General features: G+C 33.9%; 1 protein-coding gene and 2 pseudogenes across 7 annotated transcripts; all 3 read right to left on the bottom strand.

Annotated features, from left to right (window-relative positions):
• Positions 1-1,097: 1,097 nt before the first annotated feature.
• Positions 1,098-3,104, bottom strand: LOC123915173 (annotated as a pseudogene).
• Positions 3,105-3,336: 232 nt separating this feature from the next.
• On the bottom strand, positions 3,337-11,648 carry LOC123912972 (ABC transporter C family member 3-like). Of its 7 annotated transcripts, none has more exons than XM_045963570.1 (13): positions 11,326-11,648; positions 11,198-11,250; positions 10,960-11,044; positions 8,670-10,477; positions 8,055-8,141; positions 7,302-7,952; positions 6,188-6,352; positions 5,505-5,799; positions 5,204-5,418; positions 4,226-4,531; positions 4,076-4,139; positions 3,704-3,943; positions 3,337-3,610 (listed from the first exon to the last, which is right to left on the bottom strand). In XM_045963570.1, exons 4-13 carry the CDS (start codon positions 10,437-10,439, stop codon positions 3,498-3,500), a joined length of 3,906 nt encoding a protein of 1,301 aa, XP_045819526.1. In that variant the 5' UTR covers positions 10,440-10,477; positions 10,960-11,044; positions 11,198-11,250; positions 11,326-11,648; the 3' UTR covers positions 3,337-3,497. The 7 variants fall into 7 exon arrangements, with proteins under 7 accessions (XP_045819526.1, XP_045819523.1, XP_045819525.1 ...); XM_045963567.1 differs by having other exon boundaries at positions 11,210-11,250; positions 11,326-11,590; XM_045963569.1 differs by having other exon boundaries at positions 11,198-11,569.
• Positions 11,649-11,687: 39 nt separating this feature from the next.
• On the bottom strand, positions 11,688-18,652 carry LOC123912971 (annotated as a pseudogene).
• Positions 18,653-19,719: the final 1,067 nt, after the last annotated feature.

Raw genomic sequence — 19,719 nt, 5'->3', positions numbered from 1 at the left:
TATAACTATTATTTTAGGGCCTAAAAATTAATATATTAATATGCATTTGATATTTTATAAGTATAAATAATATATTAGTAATATTATAGGACCTCAAAATTTTGAGTTGAGACCCTCAAAATTTTGAGGCCCGATGCCATCGAACACCTCACACATGTGTGCGACACGCCTCAGAATGGGAATAAGGAATAGTAGTCATTAATGCTTTGAATGAAAAAAGCTTTCAATTTTCAACTGCCATCTTATTATATTTTCAACTACCATCTAAGACTATATACAATGGTTTCAACATCAAAACACCTTCAACACCCATCTTGAATAAATAACTTTGAGGTTTCATATACCATTATTAAAAAAAAGACAACACATTTTTTCACTGGGAACTGAAGTGCTAAAGCATGAACATAAATAAAGATGCCATTGTTGTAAAAGTCCACTTGGAGAAGCCAACCCACCTACAGTTTAACAACAAATTATGGAAAATGGACAGCGAAGATTAAAAGGATTACAATAAAAACCTTATAATTATTAATGTAGAATTTTAAAAAATATAGAAAGTATATGACATAAGAAAAGTAAAGTGAGGAAATTGTAGTATTTAACTTTTTGAATAAAAAGTTTCTTTAAATGGAATGCTTAAAGAGTACCCGGGGTCACTCGTTAAAATCTCCCTCCATTAAAATCTCCCTTTTCCTCCCCTCAATTGAACCAAACAGACCCTAAAGGTTATATCCGTAAGAAAACTCTACCGTCCCATTAGTTTTGTTTAAGACAAGAAAATGCTTCCTCTATGTAGAGGACTGACCCTATAGGCTATAGTTATTCTCTAATATTGAATCATATTCACTTGCAAAAGATATAAATTATAAATTACATAAACAGAGAAATAATAAGGTCTTACAATCCTTGTAAGAAAAGTTCTTACAACATATTGCATATATGACACATGATCACAGACAACTCAAATCTCAAATAAACTTAGAGGTTTCATATACAATTATTATTGAAGAAAGACAAACACATTATACTTTTCTCTAGAACACAAGTGACAAACAGGAACATGAAGATGCCACTGTTATAAAAGTCGACAATAGAAGCTATCCATCTACCTACAGATTAATAATAAATTATTACTAGAGGGAATGAAAATTATGCTGTGCATAATGAAAGGATTACAACAAAATAGCTCTTGAGGGTCACAACACAATAAAAATATTATGATAATTATTGATGAAGAATTCAAAAATATACAAAGCATGTACGTTACTGAATGATAACAATTGAACTTTTTTAGAGATTGCAATGCTCCTTTGTCGATTACAATTGAATTCAAGTCAAGCAACTCTCTAATATATAGTTCCTTTAGATTTTGAAACCCTCCATCATGAAAGTGTAAACTTTCACCTTTGTAAGCTTTGAAGTCGATTTGGAGGGACAACAAGTTTTGCATATTTTCTAAAGACTTTAATGGATCATCAGTTAAGTGGGAGTATTTTAACCTAAACTCGACAAGATTTTGAAACTCCGAAATCCACTCTGAAAAATTATCCAACTTTCCATATAGTCTAAGACTTCGAATACTAGGAGGGGGTGAAACCAAATGCAAATCTATGATTTCGAAAGGAAATAGAGGTGTCGATTTTAACCCAATGCGTAGTTTCTCCAATTGCCGCATCTCTTTGATCAATAAGAAAGATAAAGTGTTTACAATTCCTCTCCTAACACCAACCAAACCCAATTTTCTTAGCTGCCACAACTTTCCAAACTCTTCAATCAACTCCTTTTCTTCTTTATCTATTATCACTTCACTCAATGTTTGTAGAGATTCTATGCCTCCGATACCTGCACCTATCAATTCAGACAAAGGCATTTTGTTGCCAAGAAGATGTCGTAGTTTCTTAAGCTTACTAAAATCCTTTGGTATCCCATGAAAACTATAACAAGTCCTTAGATCCAAGGTCTCCAGATTTTGCAGCATGCCAATAGATTTGTAAAGATTTTGTTGATCTAGTATTATATGAGAATTCTCGAAACTGAAATACTTCAAATGGATCAAACTTCCCAAATTTTTATGAATAGTATGCAAGTTAACATCTTGAAAATCAAGAACATTCAAATGCCTATGTTTGGTCAAGATTCTTCTCACAGAGTAATCATCTAAAACATTTGGTTTATTTGCGAAAAGAAAAAGCGACCGAACATGTGAGTTTTCAAGACATGCCAAAAAGTCATTGGAATTGGTTGTTATTGATAGGCGTGGAATAATTCCACCTAAAGATGAATAACCATCTTCACCAATATGCTTGCCGAAACTTAAATCCTCACACTTTTCAACGATCATCATATGTATTAGATCATGAACACAACAACTTTTAGTTTTTCCATCACTTTTAATTGAAGATACTTGCACCAAATTTCTATGGATTAACTCTTTCAAATATCCTTCTGCTACTTCCTCCATAGTATTCCCTCTTTCTTCTTTCACAAATCCTTCAGCTATCCACTGCCGAATTAGTCTCCTTGATTCAACTTCATAATCTTCAGGATATATTCCAAAATACAACAAACATGACTTAAGATAAAGAGGCAAATCATTATAGCTGAAACCTAAAATTTTCTTTATCGCAGTCAAATGAGAATCCTTCTTTATCTCTAAAGTCATATTATCACTAAATCTCTGCCATTCAAATGCATTTTTCTCCTTTGTAGATAAAAGACCACCAATTGTCACAATTGCTAGTGGTAAACCTTTGCATTTTCTAGCAATTTCAGAAGATATATCAATTAACTCTTTTGGACAACTCCAAAGATTCTTCTTTGGTTAATGGTTGCAACTCATGCATTTCAATAAAAGAAGATTTCTTACAATACAAAGCAACATCCATGTTTCTTGTTGTAATAAATATCTTACTCCCATTTTTATTATCAATCACAACATATTCAATCTCATCCCAAAACTGTATGTTCCATACATCATCAAATACGAAAACATACCTTTTTTGTTGCAAGTTTTTTCTGAGCTTAGAAATCAATGAACCTCGATCCATTCTAGAGATATCTACAGGTCGAGAGTGCCTTTTTTGTTTGTAAAGTTGCTTCAACATGGCTCATAGCATAGTGTCATTTTGATAAGCTAGCAAGTATGAAAAAAGAAAGGAATACATTCTAGAATAAGTTTTGCCTCTGCCCGGAAAGAATAAATTTGGCTAGTCTTATTTGAGCGTACCGTTCACTTTCGTTGTAAAAGTTTCAATAATGTATATTTTCTTAAAAATAAAATAAAAGTATGACTTTTTATGTTTTCCTCGAAATAAATTTCATGGAAAGATGTAAAAATAATTTGAAGTGACTTTTTATGTTTTCCTCAAATGTTTACTTTGTTCTATTACACATAAGCTTCAGTAATACTTAAAAGCACAGACAAACTATGTTATTCTTAATTTGTATACCCTTATTACAACTTATATTCTAGTTTATTTTCTGTACAGTTTTAGATCTCAACTTCCAAAACCAGTGTTTGACCTCCTTGTGTATTCTGCAACTAGTTGAGCAAGAGATGAAGATTTATCTTTAAGCAGCTTCTTTGGTGAATCATATTCTTCAATAAGCCCTATATGATCAATATGAAGAAAAATCATGTTGACATTTGTTTATGAGTAAAAATTGATGAAATAAAGAACAAGCGAAAAAACCAGGTTCTTGCCTTCGCTGAGAAACAGAACCATGTCACTATCGAGGATTGAAGTTATTCTGTGAGCAATGATAATAACTGTGCAATCAGTGAAATGTTGATTAACAGTCTGCTGAATTATATTATCTGTAGCTGTATCAACTGATGCAGTCGCTTCATCGAGCACCAAGATCTTGCTTTTCTTAAGTAGAACACGGCCGAGGCAAACCAACTGCCTTTGACCCATGCTCCAATTTTCTCCATTCTCAGTAACTGGAAAATTCATGATTCATGATGTTATCTAACACTCGCTATAAGCTTTTTACGTCCCATATTAAGTGAGATTCAAGTTATATTCACAACCATAAAGAAAAATAATTCGTAAGTTAAGAAGTGTAGTCAAACCTGTGGAGTCAAGCTTTCCTTCTTTCTTCCTCACTTCATCTCCAAGTTGGCACCTATCTAAAGCCTAAAATATTTCATAAAATATATAAATTTGTACAACTTGCACTAAAGAGATAAATTGTTTATTATTGTCAAACAAAACCAATTTACCTCCCAAATCTGTTTGTCTGTGTACTCTTCAAGCGGGTCTAGGTTGCTTCTTACTGTCCCTTGAAACATTGTTGGATCCTGAGGAATTATGCTTAATCTTGACCTTAAATCATGGATTCCAATCAATGAGATGTTGATCTTATCTATCAATATTTGTCCTGCAACAGGTTCAACAAGTCTGAAGAGTGTTTGCACTAGTGTTGATTTTCCACTTCCGGTTCTTCCAACAATTCCAGTTTTTGCTCCAGCAGTAAAAGTGCATGTTAGTCCACGTAAAACAAGAGGCAAGTGAGGAGCATATTGAACCTGTATCACACAATGCCTTATTTAAAGATAGATACAATCTAAACTACCATGATAGACGCTTAAGTCCTCTTATAGCATAAGCGTTTATCATTTAAGTGCTTATGTATAAGCTATTTCAATAACAAAAGGTCAAATTGTTTTCATAAGCTATCCTAGAGAGCTTACGAAAAAAATCTGAAAATAAATTATGAAATGTTATAAGTTGTTTCCATAAGCTCTCCCAGACAGTCTCACCAGTGCTTATGTTATTAGATAAGCTCAAATAAGCCAGTCTACAAACGCCATTTTTTTTTTGTTGACAGTAAACAGGCCATTGTTAGTAAGCATATAAACCAAATGTAACATTGGTGTATTAATTTAGGAATAATACACCATTAACAATGTTTTAGAAGAATGTTAAAGTTGTTGATTCAACCGTCACGTAATAACTAATAACTATATTACATATTAATCACCTTGTGTAAAATCTCATAAAATGTAAAAGTTTATAACCTAATGATTCATTTTCATGTAATTTACAAGTTATATGACATTAATCTTGACATATTTTGATGGCATTAGATAATTTTAAATCAGGGAAAAAGTTTACATATATAATTTTCTATATGTTGGTAACTTTGAATCCAACAGTAGGTTTTGATAGAGGTAAATTGATATTGAACGCTGTAGTACCTGTAAATCCTGAATATGAACCTCTCCGAATGACGGCCAAGAATGATCTGGTCGGTTTTCTTTTATTATAAGAGGTGCTTCACTTGGGATGGAAGTGTACTGAAGTATTCTTTCTACAGATATAATTTTGTTCTCCAAGTTGCAAAAAAACCGAATTAAATCGGATTGTATTTCACATAGGTTAATCCCATATGTCACAGCCAATCCCGCAATACCTGGTAAGGAATGAAATTTTATGCCTAATGTCACGATGAGCGAGTATGACTAGTTAATGTATGTAAATTAACATTGAAATACTCACTAGCATTAGTTATTGAACTTGGAAAAGACACCAAGAAAACCAAGCAGGACGCAAATACTGTAATGGATAAAAGATCCAATCTGAAACTCAGCCATTCCTTTGCACTACCACTGTATAATTTAGGTTGCGAATATTTGTCTATCAATTGCATATTCATTTCATTAAATCTTGATTCTTGCTCAAAACTTCTTATGGTTGTTGATCCAGAAATTGTTTCAGAAAAATGTTGAATAACTGGAGCTTGGCATATACCAGTTAATCGTGCCAATTCGCGTGCTGATGCAGAGTAGTATCGCTAAATATAAAGCAGACCTTTGTTACTTAGCAAGTTAGAATACATAACACTTTTTTTGCACAATAATACCAGACAAATTCATATTTTTCCTTTAAGTAAGTGCATTTAATTATTTGATCAATGAGAGTAACTATACATTTAAAGTCAAACACATTTGATAGCATGACTTTAACTTGAATGTTGTGGAATGATATGTTAGACGTTCCGTATTAAGTATCACTTTTGGAACATTTACTCTGTCTGATTATTTGTCATTTATGATTACCAATAAAACGTGTATTACTTTTCCCACAAACTACTATGTTAACAAAGGTACATTTGTAAATGAAGCTAATTTGAGAAGTGCATGTAACCTTAAACGACACTTAATATTACATGGGGAGAGTACCTGGTACCATATGCTGGCTGCCACGACAGGAATCAATACTATAATCACCTGCCATGCAGCTTGAGACATCACAGCAACATTTCCAAAGAGCTGAACTACACGGTAGGTAAATGCCCATGCTAGACTTGAAATGCTCATATCTATTGCACTTTGGTCTGTTGAAGCCTGCAACAAAAAACTAAAATAAAACATAGACATCGACAAACAATTACGTTCAATATGGAGATTTGGAAGAAAAAAAATTATTTTACAGAGAGAATGAACTGTCAAAAGGGATGTACTAAGCCATTATGAGATCTAGTTCGTATGCAATAATAATACTATGCAGTTTCACAGAGTAATAAATAGCGATCATTAACCCACTTGGGATTGGTCTTGTGGTGTTGGTTTGGGTCCTTGAAGTATGCTCCTCTCAAGGTCTCAGGTTCGATTCCCACTGGTGCCAATTTCGGTGGGCTAAGTCCATGTAGAGCAAAAGAAAACTCTGTCTTTAAATGGAGCCCCCGCAAGTGGGCGGTGGGATTGATCCCCTTGGATTAGTCGGTCCTAGGGCCGGATACCAAGGTTTCAAAAAAAAAAAATAGCGATCATTTATTTGAGATTAGACAGCTCAGATTAAACGTTCACCAAATCAATTTTAAACAATCATGACCATTGATTTAAATCACACAGTCGAGATCAGTAACTACGTCATGCAATTATTGAAGTAAATATGTTTCTACCATGATGAGGTAAACACTTGTCTTTTAAAAAAAAAGCTTAATTGCAGTTTTGGTCCCCCTATTTTCACCATTTTACAAATTGGTCCCCTATTTTAAAATTTGATAGTTTTAGGCCCTCCATCACATATTTTGTCTAAAAATTGATGATGTGATATATTTTAAACGATGGCATATGATCTGACGATAAGCAAATACCAACATTGATGAAATTGTTAAAAAATTCAGTTATAAATTTAATTTAAAACATGTAGTATCACCATATTTTAGACCAAATATTTGATTGAGGGACTAAAACTGCAAATTTTAAAATTGGAGGACCAATTCTACAACATAGTGAAAATAGAGGACTAAAACTGCAATTAAGCCTAAAAAAACCGTGAAGAATGACATACTCTATTAAGAATTCTTCCACTTGGCGTGGAGTCAAAAAAAGACATTGGTGCTCGAATAAAGCTGGAATGCATTTGATTGAAGAGCAAGGTGGCAGTCTTGTATCCAGATATAATTGCAAGAACTGTTCTGGCAAGGGTTGCAAAAGAACTTCCAATTGATAAAGAAACATAGACAACCATAAGAGTAAGGCTTCCAATATTTGGTTCTGCAGTTGCTGAAACAGGAGTTGCCAATGCCATCCAATAATTGCTTGCGATCTGTAAAACCACAGTGAGTATCTGTGAAAGAAATATAAAAGGTACAAGAGCTCCTCCATAAGCTATTGTGATGTATGTCCAGAACACTTTAAGTCCAATTGTACCCTTTTCCCGTTCTTCATCTTGAACAAGTTGGCCTTTCTGTTCAACTGTGTCATCTAACTTGCCGTTTCGATCATCTATGTTTTCCACTTCTTGCTCAAGTTCAAAATCACTTAATAAACCTGTGTCTTCCCCAGTAATACTCGATTCTTTAAATGTATTCCTTCTCTCTAAGGACTTTACTGAAGACAATGCTGCTCTATGTGCACCTACAAGTTCCATAAACTCTGTTCCGGACGTAAGTAGGTCATTGTATTTTCCTGATTGAGTTATCCTTCCATCTTTCATGACCTAATATGAGTTGTAAGAAAGTGAAACGTACTAATAAAACAGTAAGCTATAGTGTTTGAAACTTTGAATTCATGAGCATGATGAAATATATAAATCACTCACCAGTATCAGATCAGCATCAGGCAAGAACTCTACTTGATGTGTTATGTATATCACAGTTTTTGTTTTCAGAAGGTTAAGCAAACACTCCTGAAACATTACATTAGTAAATGTGCAGTTAGACAACAAACTTTTCAACCAAAAGCATAATTAAACTAGTGAAATTATGTTTGAAGATTGAAGGATATCATATATCACGGCAATAAGAACAATCCAAATCCCTGATTTAATGATGTTATAACTGTATCTGTTAAAACAAAAACCCTGTTTAAAAATAAAAAAAAAACAGAAAACAAAAAAAAAAACTCGCCGTGTTAACTGCAGAAGCAGCTGCAACACCTTTGTTTTGTTGAAAGTTACGGTTTACAGCATAGAACTTGTGTTTAAATATCATGGTCCATTTTACAGGAATACCCTTGAACTGCTCGAGCAACCTGCCCACTTCTGAGTAAACTGTGAGCCATACCCAACCCAACAATATCTATGGGCAAAATATACTACTGATTTGGTATCTAGATCGGAAACATAAAATTCCATGAAATTTAGCATTCTCAAATTACTTTATCATGAAAAGACAACAACAAACTGTATTGAAAACCAGAGTTTAGAAAATAGTACCTTAAAGAGATGGGATCCTGTATGAGCATCAACAGCACTAAAGGGATCGTCGAGCAGATATATATCAGCATCTTGGTACAGAGCACGAGCTATTTGTACTCTTTGCTTCTGTCCACCACTCAAATTGATTCCCTTTTCTCCAATAATGGTCTGATCACCGAATGGTAAAACCTCTAAGTCTTTATTCAATGAACATGCTTCTAGTACCCTCTCATACTTTTCCCTATCCATTTCTATACCAAAGAGTATATTTTCTTCTATCTTCCCACTCTGTATCCATGGTGATTGAGCAACATAAGCCTTTGTTCCACACACCTTCAAGGTTCCAGATAGCTTTGGCATTTCCCCTATTATACAAGTAAGTAAACTAGACTTTCCTGATCCAACAGTACCACAAACTGCAACCCTCATTCCATGAGAAACTCTAAGATTTATGTTTTTCAACGTTGTATTGACAGAAGATAAATCCCAACTGAAATTTCCATATTCAATTTCAATTGCTATATCAGAACTACTGCGAGGAAGCTTTTCCACTACATCGGCCTGCAAATCATCTAGACGAAGAAAGGCAGCAATCCTATCTACAGAAACCTTGGTTTCTGCAATCACTGAAATTGTGTCGGGAAGACTATAAATAGGCAGTTGAAGAATTCTGAATGTTGCAAGTGCAGATAAGATCTTTCCTGATTCAAGTGGAATGCCTATAAGAACACAAGTACCAAAAGTAACCACAGCAATAAATGTTGGGGCGTTAAAGAAAATTAATTTAGCCATTGCTGAACCAATAAGAAATTTCTTTAGCCAAATCTCCTCTAACTTCCTAATCTGAATAATCTTTGATAAGAATTTCATCTCCCATGTTTGAAGTTTAAGAATCCTCATGTTCATTAAAATCTCAGATGTTGCCTTCATTCTTTTATCTTTGAATTCCATTAACTTACCTTGGAACTTCTCTTGCAATGATGCCACAGGAAGGTTTAGCAACATCACAACTACGGTGGCTGCAAAAGTAGCTACTGAAGCAACCCCTACACTTCTATGAAGAATAAACAAAGCCAAAGAAACTTGAAGAACAGCCATCCATATATCATGCATGTACCAACAAAATTCACCTATCCTTTCAGCATCAACCGTCAATAAGTTGATGATTTCGCCGCTGCTGTGTTCCGCTTTCGATTGACACGAAATAGTCAAACCTTTAGTATAGATCATTGACACCAACATTGATTGCATCCGAACACCAACCTGTTGGATCTTAAACACAAAGTGCTTCTGAAAAAGAGAGTCGACAAGATTTGCCGCAACAAACATCATAGCCAAAACATAGCCTTCATTTTTAGATTTGTTTTCATCATTGAGGTATTGCACAAAATTGTCTATAAGGTAGGGTCCAACATAAGAAGCACATACGAACAAGAATGCAAAAAAGCCAGATAGAAGAATCCCTTGCCAAGTTGAGAAGAACAAAACCTTGGTGAGGTTAATAGTGGTCAAATTCCTAACATTACCACACTCCAACTCAAGCTTTTTTTTAAAAGTTGAAAAAGTTCCATAGGCACTGTCGTTAGTAGAAAGCAGTGGAAGGTCTTCATGGTCCAAAGTCTTTTTACTGCCTAAAGTTATTAGTGGACTCATCCATGAGAAAGTAAGAATGCTGAAAAATCCAGCATTTGAATAACAGGTTTTTAGTGTGTTTTTGGCATCAGAATCCTTGTTTACACTAGCTTCATCATTTAAAAGGGACTCTTCAAGAGGGCCAAGTTTAGTCATATTGCTAACAGAACATCCAATATAACAAAGAAAGATACCTGTAATAGAGGAACCATTATCAGAAACTAATTTTTTTTGGATACGAAATAGTTTTCATATTAGTTGTTCATATTTTTTTCTTTGACCATATTTTGAACCCCAGTCTTTTAACTCCATCAAATCCTTTAACCCCTAGTTTAAACTAGTTGAGCTACCCAACCCCCTACCGAAACATTATGTTTGGCAAAAGACATTCTTTCCATATATTACAAAGTCAGTAACAAGGCAACATGAATACACAAAAGCATAGACCAAGAACAAAATTCTCAAGAAACATGGGAAACTCAGTTTCTATACACAATTAATAAACACATACAGAGTAACTATTTTAGTAGCCAAATCCAAAATTGTGATAAGCTCCTTTTACGATCATGCTCATATCATGGAAGGAAGTTTAGTAAGCACAATACAAGGTTAGACACACAAATAATGAAGCTAATTATGAGTGTGTATTGTTTAGAGTGGTAAGTGACATGGATACCTTTAACAAGTGGTCAGAAGTTCAAATCCTAGCTTTATACATGAAAAAAATCCATATAGGAGAATCCACCTTGTGTGTTCAACCGCTGACAAATATCAATCAATGATAAACGATGTAATTAATTCGGACATATAACATGGGTCAAAAAATAATAAATAGTTTGAGTTTGTAGTACAAGAAACAAGGATTATGGAATGAATTTCTTTAACTCTTTTCTATTTGGTCTAAAAGAACTTACTCCCATACATACCCATGACACAACCAGCAGGTGAAGTGAAGAATATATCCTACCTGTGAAAATGGGTTGAAGGAGATAATCAGTTCCAAGGTGAATAGTGGAGGAATAGTACTGAGAGAAGAGTTTACCTTAAATAAAGAAACAAGTTGGAGAGTAATGGTTGACTTGTTGACTTTACTCTAAAGCAAGAGTTCTGATTTGTGATCACAATTAATTGAGTGAGACATGTAAGTAGGGTCTTTGATAAAAGATATGTGGAATTCTGTTCTGTGATCACAATTAAGTAGTGTGACGCATAAGTATGGTCTTTGGGAAAGATGTTGATGATGTTGATTTCCAAGCAGGACTTTTCTCACAGCATCACATCACCACCTAACAACTTGTTTAGTGCTATATTTATTTTAACTTTATTGGACCTTCCTTTTACATGTAAACCAGTTATACTAAACTTAATTAATTCTTTACTACTTTTCCTTAAATTCAATCAAACTTTACAATAATGAGAAAAATTCAAATTTTTGTTTTAATACCAGTTTACAACAAACTTATAATAATTAAAGTAAATGTCACTTTCGATTACGTATTACATTTAAGTTTCAGATACTTCCAAGTTACAAACATAAACTACATTATTCTTAAATTTCATAAGCTTATTACAAGTTATAACTTCTATTCTACTTTAATTTCTATAAAGTTTGAGGTCTCAACTTCCAAAACCAGTGTTTGACCTCCTTGTGTATTCTGCAACTAGTTGAGCAAGAGATGAAGATTTGTCCTTAAGCAGCTTCTTTGGTGAATCATATTCTTCAATAAGACCTGTATGATCAATATGAAGAAAAATCATGTTCACATTTGTTTGAGTAAAATAAGATGAAATAAAGAAGCAGCGAAAAAACCAGGATTCTTACCTTCGCTGAGAAACAGAACCATGTCACTGTCGAGGATTGAAGTTATTCTATGAGCAATGGTAATAACTGTGCAATCAGTGAAATGTTGATTAACTGTCTGCTGAATTATAGTATCTGTAGCTGTATCAACTGATGCAGTCGCTTCATCGAGCACCAAGATCTTGCTTTTCTTAAGTAGAACACGGCCGAGGCATACCAACTGTCTTTGACCCATGCTCCAATTTTCTCCATTCTCAGTAACTGCAAAACTCATGATTCATGATGTAATTTAATACATTGCAAAAAATTGGATTGACTTCTAACACTTGCTATAAACTTCCTCCGTTCCATATTAAGCGACATTTAAGTTATATTCACAACCATTAAGAAAAATCGTTAACAAGTGTTGAGTAGTCAAACCTGTGGAGTCTAGCTTTCCTTCTTTCTTCCTCACTTCATCTCCAAGTTGGCACATATCTAGAGCCTAAAATATTCCATAAAATATATAAATTTGTATAACTTGCATTAAAGGAATCAGTAATTTCTTATTGTCATACACAACCAATTTACCTCCCAAATCTGTTCATCTGTGTACTCTTCGAGCGGGTCCAAGTTGCTTCTTACTGTCCCATGAAACATAGTTGGATCCTGAGGAATTATGCTTAATCTTGACCTTAAATCATGGATTCCAATCAATGAGATGTTGATCTTATCTATCAATATTTGTCCTGCAACAGGTTCAACAAGTCTGAAAAGTGTTTGCACTAGTGTTGATTTTCCACTTCCGGTTCTTCCAACAATGCCAGTTTTTGCTCCAGCAGTAAAAGTGCATGTTAGTCCACGTAAAACAAGAGGCAAGTGAGGAGCATATTGAACCTGTTTCACACATGACTTATGTAATTATAGATACAATTTAAAGTACCATGATCGACTTGTAAGTAAATATCATATACCAAATGAAACATTGTTTACAAGAATGTAAAAATTGTTAATCAAACCATTGCATAACATCTATTTATCATATTAATTACTTGTGTCAAAGACTTTATTGAGGGCTTATTATTTTTCTTTACTTTAGGGACTTTATAAACAAATATTGATGGCTTTTTCAAAAATCATATTAGTGCAAAATTTTACATAGGTACTGTTTACATATGTACTCTATATGGTACCTTTCAATCCAACAGAAGATTTTGATACGAGGTAAACAGTTATTAAACAATATAGGAATACCTGTAAATCCTGGATATGAACCTCTCCAAATGATGGCCAAGAATGATCTGGTTGGTTGTCTTTTATTACAAGAGGTGCTTCACTTGGGATGGAGGTGTACTGAAGTAATCTTTCTACAGATATAATTTTATTCTCCAAATTGCAAAGAAACCAGATCAAATTAGATTGTACAGCATTTAGGTTAATCCCATATGTCACGGCCAATCCCGCAATGCCTGTAAAGGAATGAAATTTTATGCCTAATGTCACGATGAGCAAGTATGACTAGTTAATATATGTAAATTAACATTAAAAATACTCACTAGCATTAACTATCGAACTTGGAAATGATACCAAGAAAACAATGCAGAAGGCAAATACTGTAATGGATAAAAGATCCAATCTGAAACTCAGCCATTCCATTGCACTAGCACTGTATAGTTTAGGTTGCGAATATTTGTCTATCAATTGCATATTCATTTCATTAAATCTTGATTCTTGCTCAAAACTTCTTATGGTTGTTGATCCAGAAATCGTTTCAGAAAAATGTTGTATAACTGGAGCTTGGCATATACCAGTTAATCGTGCTAATTCGCGTGCTGATGCAGAGTAGTATCGCTGCATATAAAGAAGCACTCTGTTACTTAGAAAGTTAGCATACAAAATTCTATTGTTTGCACAAAAAATTGCAGACAAATTCCTATTTTTCTCTTTAAGTAAGTGCATTTGAAGATATGATCAATGAAAAGCAAGATTGAAATCTTAAGTCAAACACATTTGATAACAAAATAAACTGTAAGTTACTTTTCCCACTAATATAACGAACGATTTTATTGTATCTTAGCTCAACTAACTACTCCATTAACTGCTATGTTAACAAATGTACATTAGTAAATGAAGCTAATTTTATCATAAAAATTAGCACACTCACTGATTTTAGTAAAAAGTGTGCATAAACGTAGACGACACTTAATATCACACGGAGAGAGTACCTGGTACCATATGCAAGTTGCCATGACAGGAATCAATACTAAAAACACTTGCCATGCAGCTTGGGACATAACAGCAACATTTCCTAGAACTTGAACCAGATTGTAGGTAAATCCCCATGCTAGATTTGGAATGGTCAGATCTATTGCACTTTGGTCTGTTGAAGCCTATAACAACAAAGTAAAATCAAAATTTAAACAATAAATTTCATTAAATATGGTTATTTGGAAAACGATAAAAAAACGAATTATAGAGAAATCAAACTATCACAATTTAACCCAGTAATCAATCTCAGTCTCGGCCATTGGTTTGAGATCAGACGGCTCAGATTCACTTAATCAATTTAAAAACAATTTCTACCATGGATTTAAATCGGATGGTCGATATCAGTAATTGCATAATGCAATTACTGCAACGAAAAATTATAAACATGAAAGTACATACTCTATTAAGAATTCTTCCACTTGGAGTGGAATCAAAAAACAACATTGGCGCTCGAATAAAGTTCAAATGCATTTGATTGAAGAGCATTGTGGCGGTCTTGTAGCCAGCTATTGCAGCAAGAATTGCTCTGGAGAGGGTGCCAAAGGAACTTCCAATTGCCAAAGAAACATAAACAACCATAAGAGTAAGGCTTCCAATATCAGGTTCTGCAGTTGCTGAAACAGGAGTTGCCAAAGCCATCCAATAATTGCTTGCGATCTGCAAAACCACAGTGAGTATCTGTGAAAGAAATATAAAAGGTACAAGAGCTCCTCCATAAGCTATTGTGATGTATGTCCAGAAAACTTTAAGTCCAATTATACCCATTTCCCGTTCTTCATCTTGAACAAGTTGGCCTTTCGGCTCAACTGTGTCATCTAACTTGCCATTTCTATCATCTATGTTTTCCACTTCTTGCTCAACTTCCAATTCACTTGATGACCCGGTAATAGTCGATTTTTTAAATGTATTCCTTCTCTCTAAGGACTTCACTGAAGACAACGCTGCTCTATGTGCACCTACAAGTTCCATAAAATCGGTTCTCGATGTAAGAATGTCATTGTATTTTCCTGATTGTGTTATCCTTCCTTCTTTCATGACCTAAATGAATTGTAAGAAAGTGAAAAGTACCAACAAAACAGTAAGATATAATGTTTGAAACATTGAATTCATGAGCGTGAAGAAATATATAAATCACTCACAAGTATCAGATCAGCATCAGGTAAGAACTCTACTTGATGTGTTATGTAAATCACTGTTTTTGTTTTCAAAAGGCCAAGCAAACACTCCTGAAACAGTAGAATAGTAAATGTTGAGTTGGATAAAAGCCTTTCCATCCAAATGCATAATTCTCAGGTGTTTGGTAACGGAGCTTGGCCAATTGTGCTTACATTTCTGAGTGCAAAGTGGTTTCAGTTCCTTTGTATCAAGATTTCAAGCTTAGGATTTATGGTGTACAACTTTTAATAAAATACTACGATTCGAATTACCACATTACCCTTTAACTGAAATCAGAACAATCCAAACCCTTTGACATTATAACTGTATCCTTCTGCATAATATACTATTGGAAATTATATAGAGGTAAGGAATATAAAATTCCATTAAACTATTTTAATATTCAAGTTGGAGACATCTAAACTCATTCCATCTGTTAAGTTTTACATTTCAATAAGAACACAGCAAATTTGGCAATCTTAAAAAAAAATTAGAATATATTGATAATTTCAAATTACTTTATTGTCACCGAAAAATAATTTCTTTACTGAAACAGTAGTTTTTAATATGGTACCTTAAAGAGATGGGATCCTGTATGAGCATCAACAGCACTAAAGGGATCGTCGAGCAGATATATATCAGCATCTTGGTACAGAGCACGAGCTATTTGTACTCTTTGCTTCTGTCCACCACTCAAATTGATTCCCTTTTCTCCAATAATGGTCTGATCACCGAATGGTAAAACCTCTAAGTCTTTATTCAATGAACATGCTTCTAGTACCCTCTCATACTTTTCCCTATCCATTTCTCTACCAAAGAGTATATTTTCTTCTATCTTTCCACTCTGTATCCATGGTGATTGAGCAACATAAGCCTTTGTTCCTCACACCTTCAAGGTTCCAGATAGCTTTGGCATTTCCCCTATTATACAAGTAAGTAAACTAGACTTTCCTGATCCAACAGTACCACAAACTGCAACCCTCATTCCATGAGAAACTCTAAGATTTATGTTTTTCAATGTTGTATTGACAGAAGATAAATCCCAACTGAAATTTCCATATTCAATTTTAATTGCTATATCAGAACTACTGCGTGGAAGCTTTTCCACTACATCGGCCTGCAAATCATCTAGACGAAGAAAGGCAGCAATCCTATCTAGAGAAACTTTGGTTTGTGCAATCATTGAAATTGTGTCAGGAAGACTATATATAGGCATTTGAAGAATTCGGAACGTTGCAAGAGCCGCTAAGATCTTTCCTGATTCAAGTGGGATGCCTAGAAGAACACAAGCACCAAAAGTGACGACAGCAACAAACGTTGGCGCATTAAAAAACAGAAATCTAACAATTGCTGAACCAACAAGATATTTCTTTAGCCACACCTCCTCTAACTTCCTAAGCTGAATGATCTTTGATAAGAACTTCATCTCCCACGCTTGCAGTTTGAGAATCCTCATGGTCATTATAATCTCAGACGTCGCCTTCATTCTTTTATCTTTGAACTCCATTAACTTACCTTGGAATTTCTCTTGCAATGATGCGATAGGATGGTTTAGCAACATCACAACTACGGTGGCGGCAAAAGCAGCTACTGAAGCAACCCCTACACTTCTATGAAGAATAAACAAAGCCAAAGAAACTTGCAAAACAGCCATCCATGGATCATGCATGTACCAACAAAATTCGCCTATTCTTGCAGCATCAACAGTCATTAAGTTGATAATTTCACCACTGCTATGTTGCTCTTTTGAATGACTTGAAAGGGTCAAACCTTTAGCATAGATCATTGACACCAACATTGATTGCATCCTAACACCAACCTGTTGGAACTTAAATATCCAGTGCCTCTGCGAAAGACACTCGACAAGCTTTGCCACAACAAACATCATAGCCAAAATATAGCCATCATTTTTAACCTTGTTTTCATCATTTAGGTATTGAACAAGATTGTCTATAAGGTAGGGTCCAACATAAGAAGCACATGTGAACAACAATGCAAAAAATCCAGATAGAAGAATCCCTTGCCAAGTCGAGAGGAACAACACCTTGGCGAGGTTTATAGCAGTCAAATTCCTAACATTACCACACTCCAACTCAAGCTTGTTTTTAAAAGTTGAAAAAGTTCCATAGGCACTGTCATTGGTTGAAAGAAGTGGAAGGTCTTCATGGTCTAAAGTCTTTCTACTGCCTAACGTTATTAGTGGACTCATCCATGAGAACGTGAGGATGCTGAAAAATCCGGCATTTGAATAACACGTTGAAATTTCATTTCTTAGTGTCTTTCTGGAATCAGAATTGTTGTTGCTTACACTAGCTTCACCATTCAAAAGGGACTCTTCAAGAGGGCTAAGTTTAGTCATATTGTTAATAGAACATCCAACATAACATAGAAATAGACCTGTAATAGAGGAACCTTAATCAGAAACTGTATTTTTCTGGAAAGGAAAATGTTAGGATATTAGTTATGTTAGTATTTTCTCTTTGACCAGAGTTTGAACCCGAGTTTTAACTCGTTCAAATCCTTTCACTCTTAGCTTAAACTAGTTGAACTACGTAACCCCCTATCAGAAACAATATGTTATTGGCATAAACATACTTTCCATATCCCACATGAATACACAAAAGCATAGACCAAGCAGAAAATTCCCAAGAAACATAGGAAACTCAGTTCCTGTAGTGTACACTTTTCTTTCTAACATTTAAACAAACACATACAAAGCAACTATTTTAGCAGCCAAATCAAAAATTGCGATAAGTTCTTTTGACCCATCATGTTCATACTATGGAAAGTTTCTTAGTAAGCTGTTTCAATAAAAAAATATAAAATTAAGTTTTTTTATATGTTATAAGTTTTTTCTCATAAGCTATATTTGAAACTTATGAAAATAAACTGAAAAAAGATTATAAATTTTTTATTGTTTTTATAAGTTCTTCAAAACAGTCACACAAACTTTATATTAGTAGATAAACTCAAACAAATCAATCCATGATTGTGAAGGTAGAAAATCAGTTGGAAGGTGAAAGCATGGAGGAAAGTAGTGTGAGAGTGAAGAGTAAGAGCTTACCTTAAGAGAGTAATGGTTGACTTGTTGACTTTACTCTAAAGCAAGAGTTCTGTGATTGATTGATCACAATTAATTGAATGGTATACATAAGTGGGGTCTCTGCATAAGCTAGTAAAAGATAATGAAGAAAAAAATGGAAAGTTCATCATTTCACGGCAAGTTTTTTTTTTTTTACAACGGAGCTACCAATCAAATCTACTACTTCTAGCATACTACCCAACCTTCTTGCCACTGGATCAAACCTAATGACTTTAAGCGTGTGTTTGGTTCGGGGGTTTTGGAGGGGAGGAGAGAGGAGGTAATATTTTAAATTTTGTGTGTTTGGTTCCATTTTTAAAAAGGGATATGAGGGGGGGCAAGGGAAGGTTTTCTAAATTTTATTAAACTGACAAAATTATTCTCAATATATTTTAGAATTCTAATATTATCCTTATTACAATTTTTATTATTTTAAAAATACTCATCAAAACAAATTGAAAAAGATTTTATATGCTAATATGATAGGATGGATGTGAATGTGTTCTTTTCAAGATACACAAAGATCTTATATGCTAATATTTACATTTATATATTATTAAAAAATACGGTCAAAACAAGATAAGTGAATAGTACATTTTTATCAAACTGTGGCTTATAATTAGGGACAAAGGTAATAGTAGCTAAGAATTTGTATTCTTTTTGTTTTCTTAAGTAAGGAGTTGTATGTAGTATATCTTAAAAGAATATTAAAACAAAAAGCATAGTCCCTTTAGTTCTAGTTCTATATAAGAAAATGTTTACTTTTTGATAAATCGTAAAATTGATGTATCTAGACTATAATATTATCTATATACATTAGTTTTACGATTAATGGGAAAAACAAACTTTTTCTTATATAGGATCGGAGGGAGAATTATTAAGAAAAACCAAAGCGTAATTTGGAGTATTTTTTTGTGTTTTCCTTAAAATAAATGTGAGACGCAAAAACAATTTTCATTGGTGAATGGTGATTGTTTATTGAGAAAAGTAGAGAGAGATAAAGGGTACGTTTGAATTTGACTTATTTTTTAGCTTATAAAAAGAGCTTATGCAAATAAATAAACTTTTATGTTACTTCATAAGTTTTCAATAACAAAATTTGTATCTTTTATTCTGCACAATCATTTAGCAACTGGCTCTGCTGACCGGAC

The sequence above is a fragment of the Trifolium pratense genome, linkage group LG3, assembly GCF_020283565.1.
Source record: "Trifolium pratense cultivar HEN17-A07 linkage group LG3, ARS_RC_1.1, whole genome shotgun sequence".
Lineage (NCBI taxonomy): Eukaryota > Viridiplantae > Streptophyta > Magnoliopsida > Fabales > Fabaceae > Trifolium > Trifolium pratense.
The sequence above is the reverse complement of the archived record's forward strand: the minus strand, read 5'-3'. Positions and strand labels throughout refer to the sequence as shown.

Bases quoted from the DNA above. Each gene is read 5' to 3' on its own strand.
- LOC123912972 (XM_045963570.1), bottom strand. From the start codon at position 10,439: ATGACTAAACTTGGCCCTCTTGAAGAGTCCCTTTTAAATGATGAAGCT. The intron at 5,419-5,504 runs GTGAGTATTTCA...ATTCCTTACCAG, and splicing joins AAGTTCAATAACTAATGCTA to GTATTGCGGGATTGGCTGTG. The intron at 3,944-4,075 runs GTTTGACTACAC...TGAATTTTCCAG, and splicing joins AGGAAAGCTTGACTCCACAG to TTACTGAGAATGGAGAAAAT.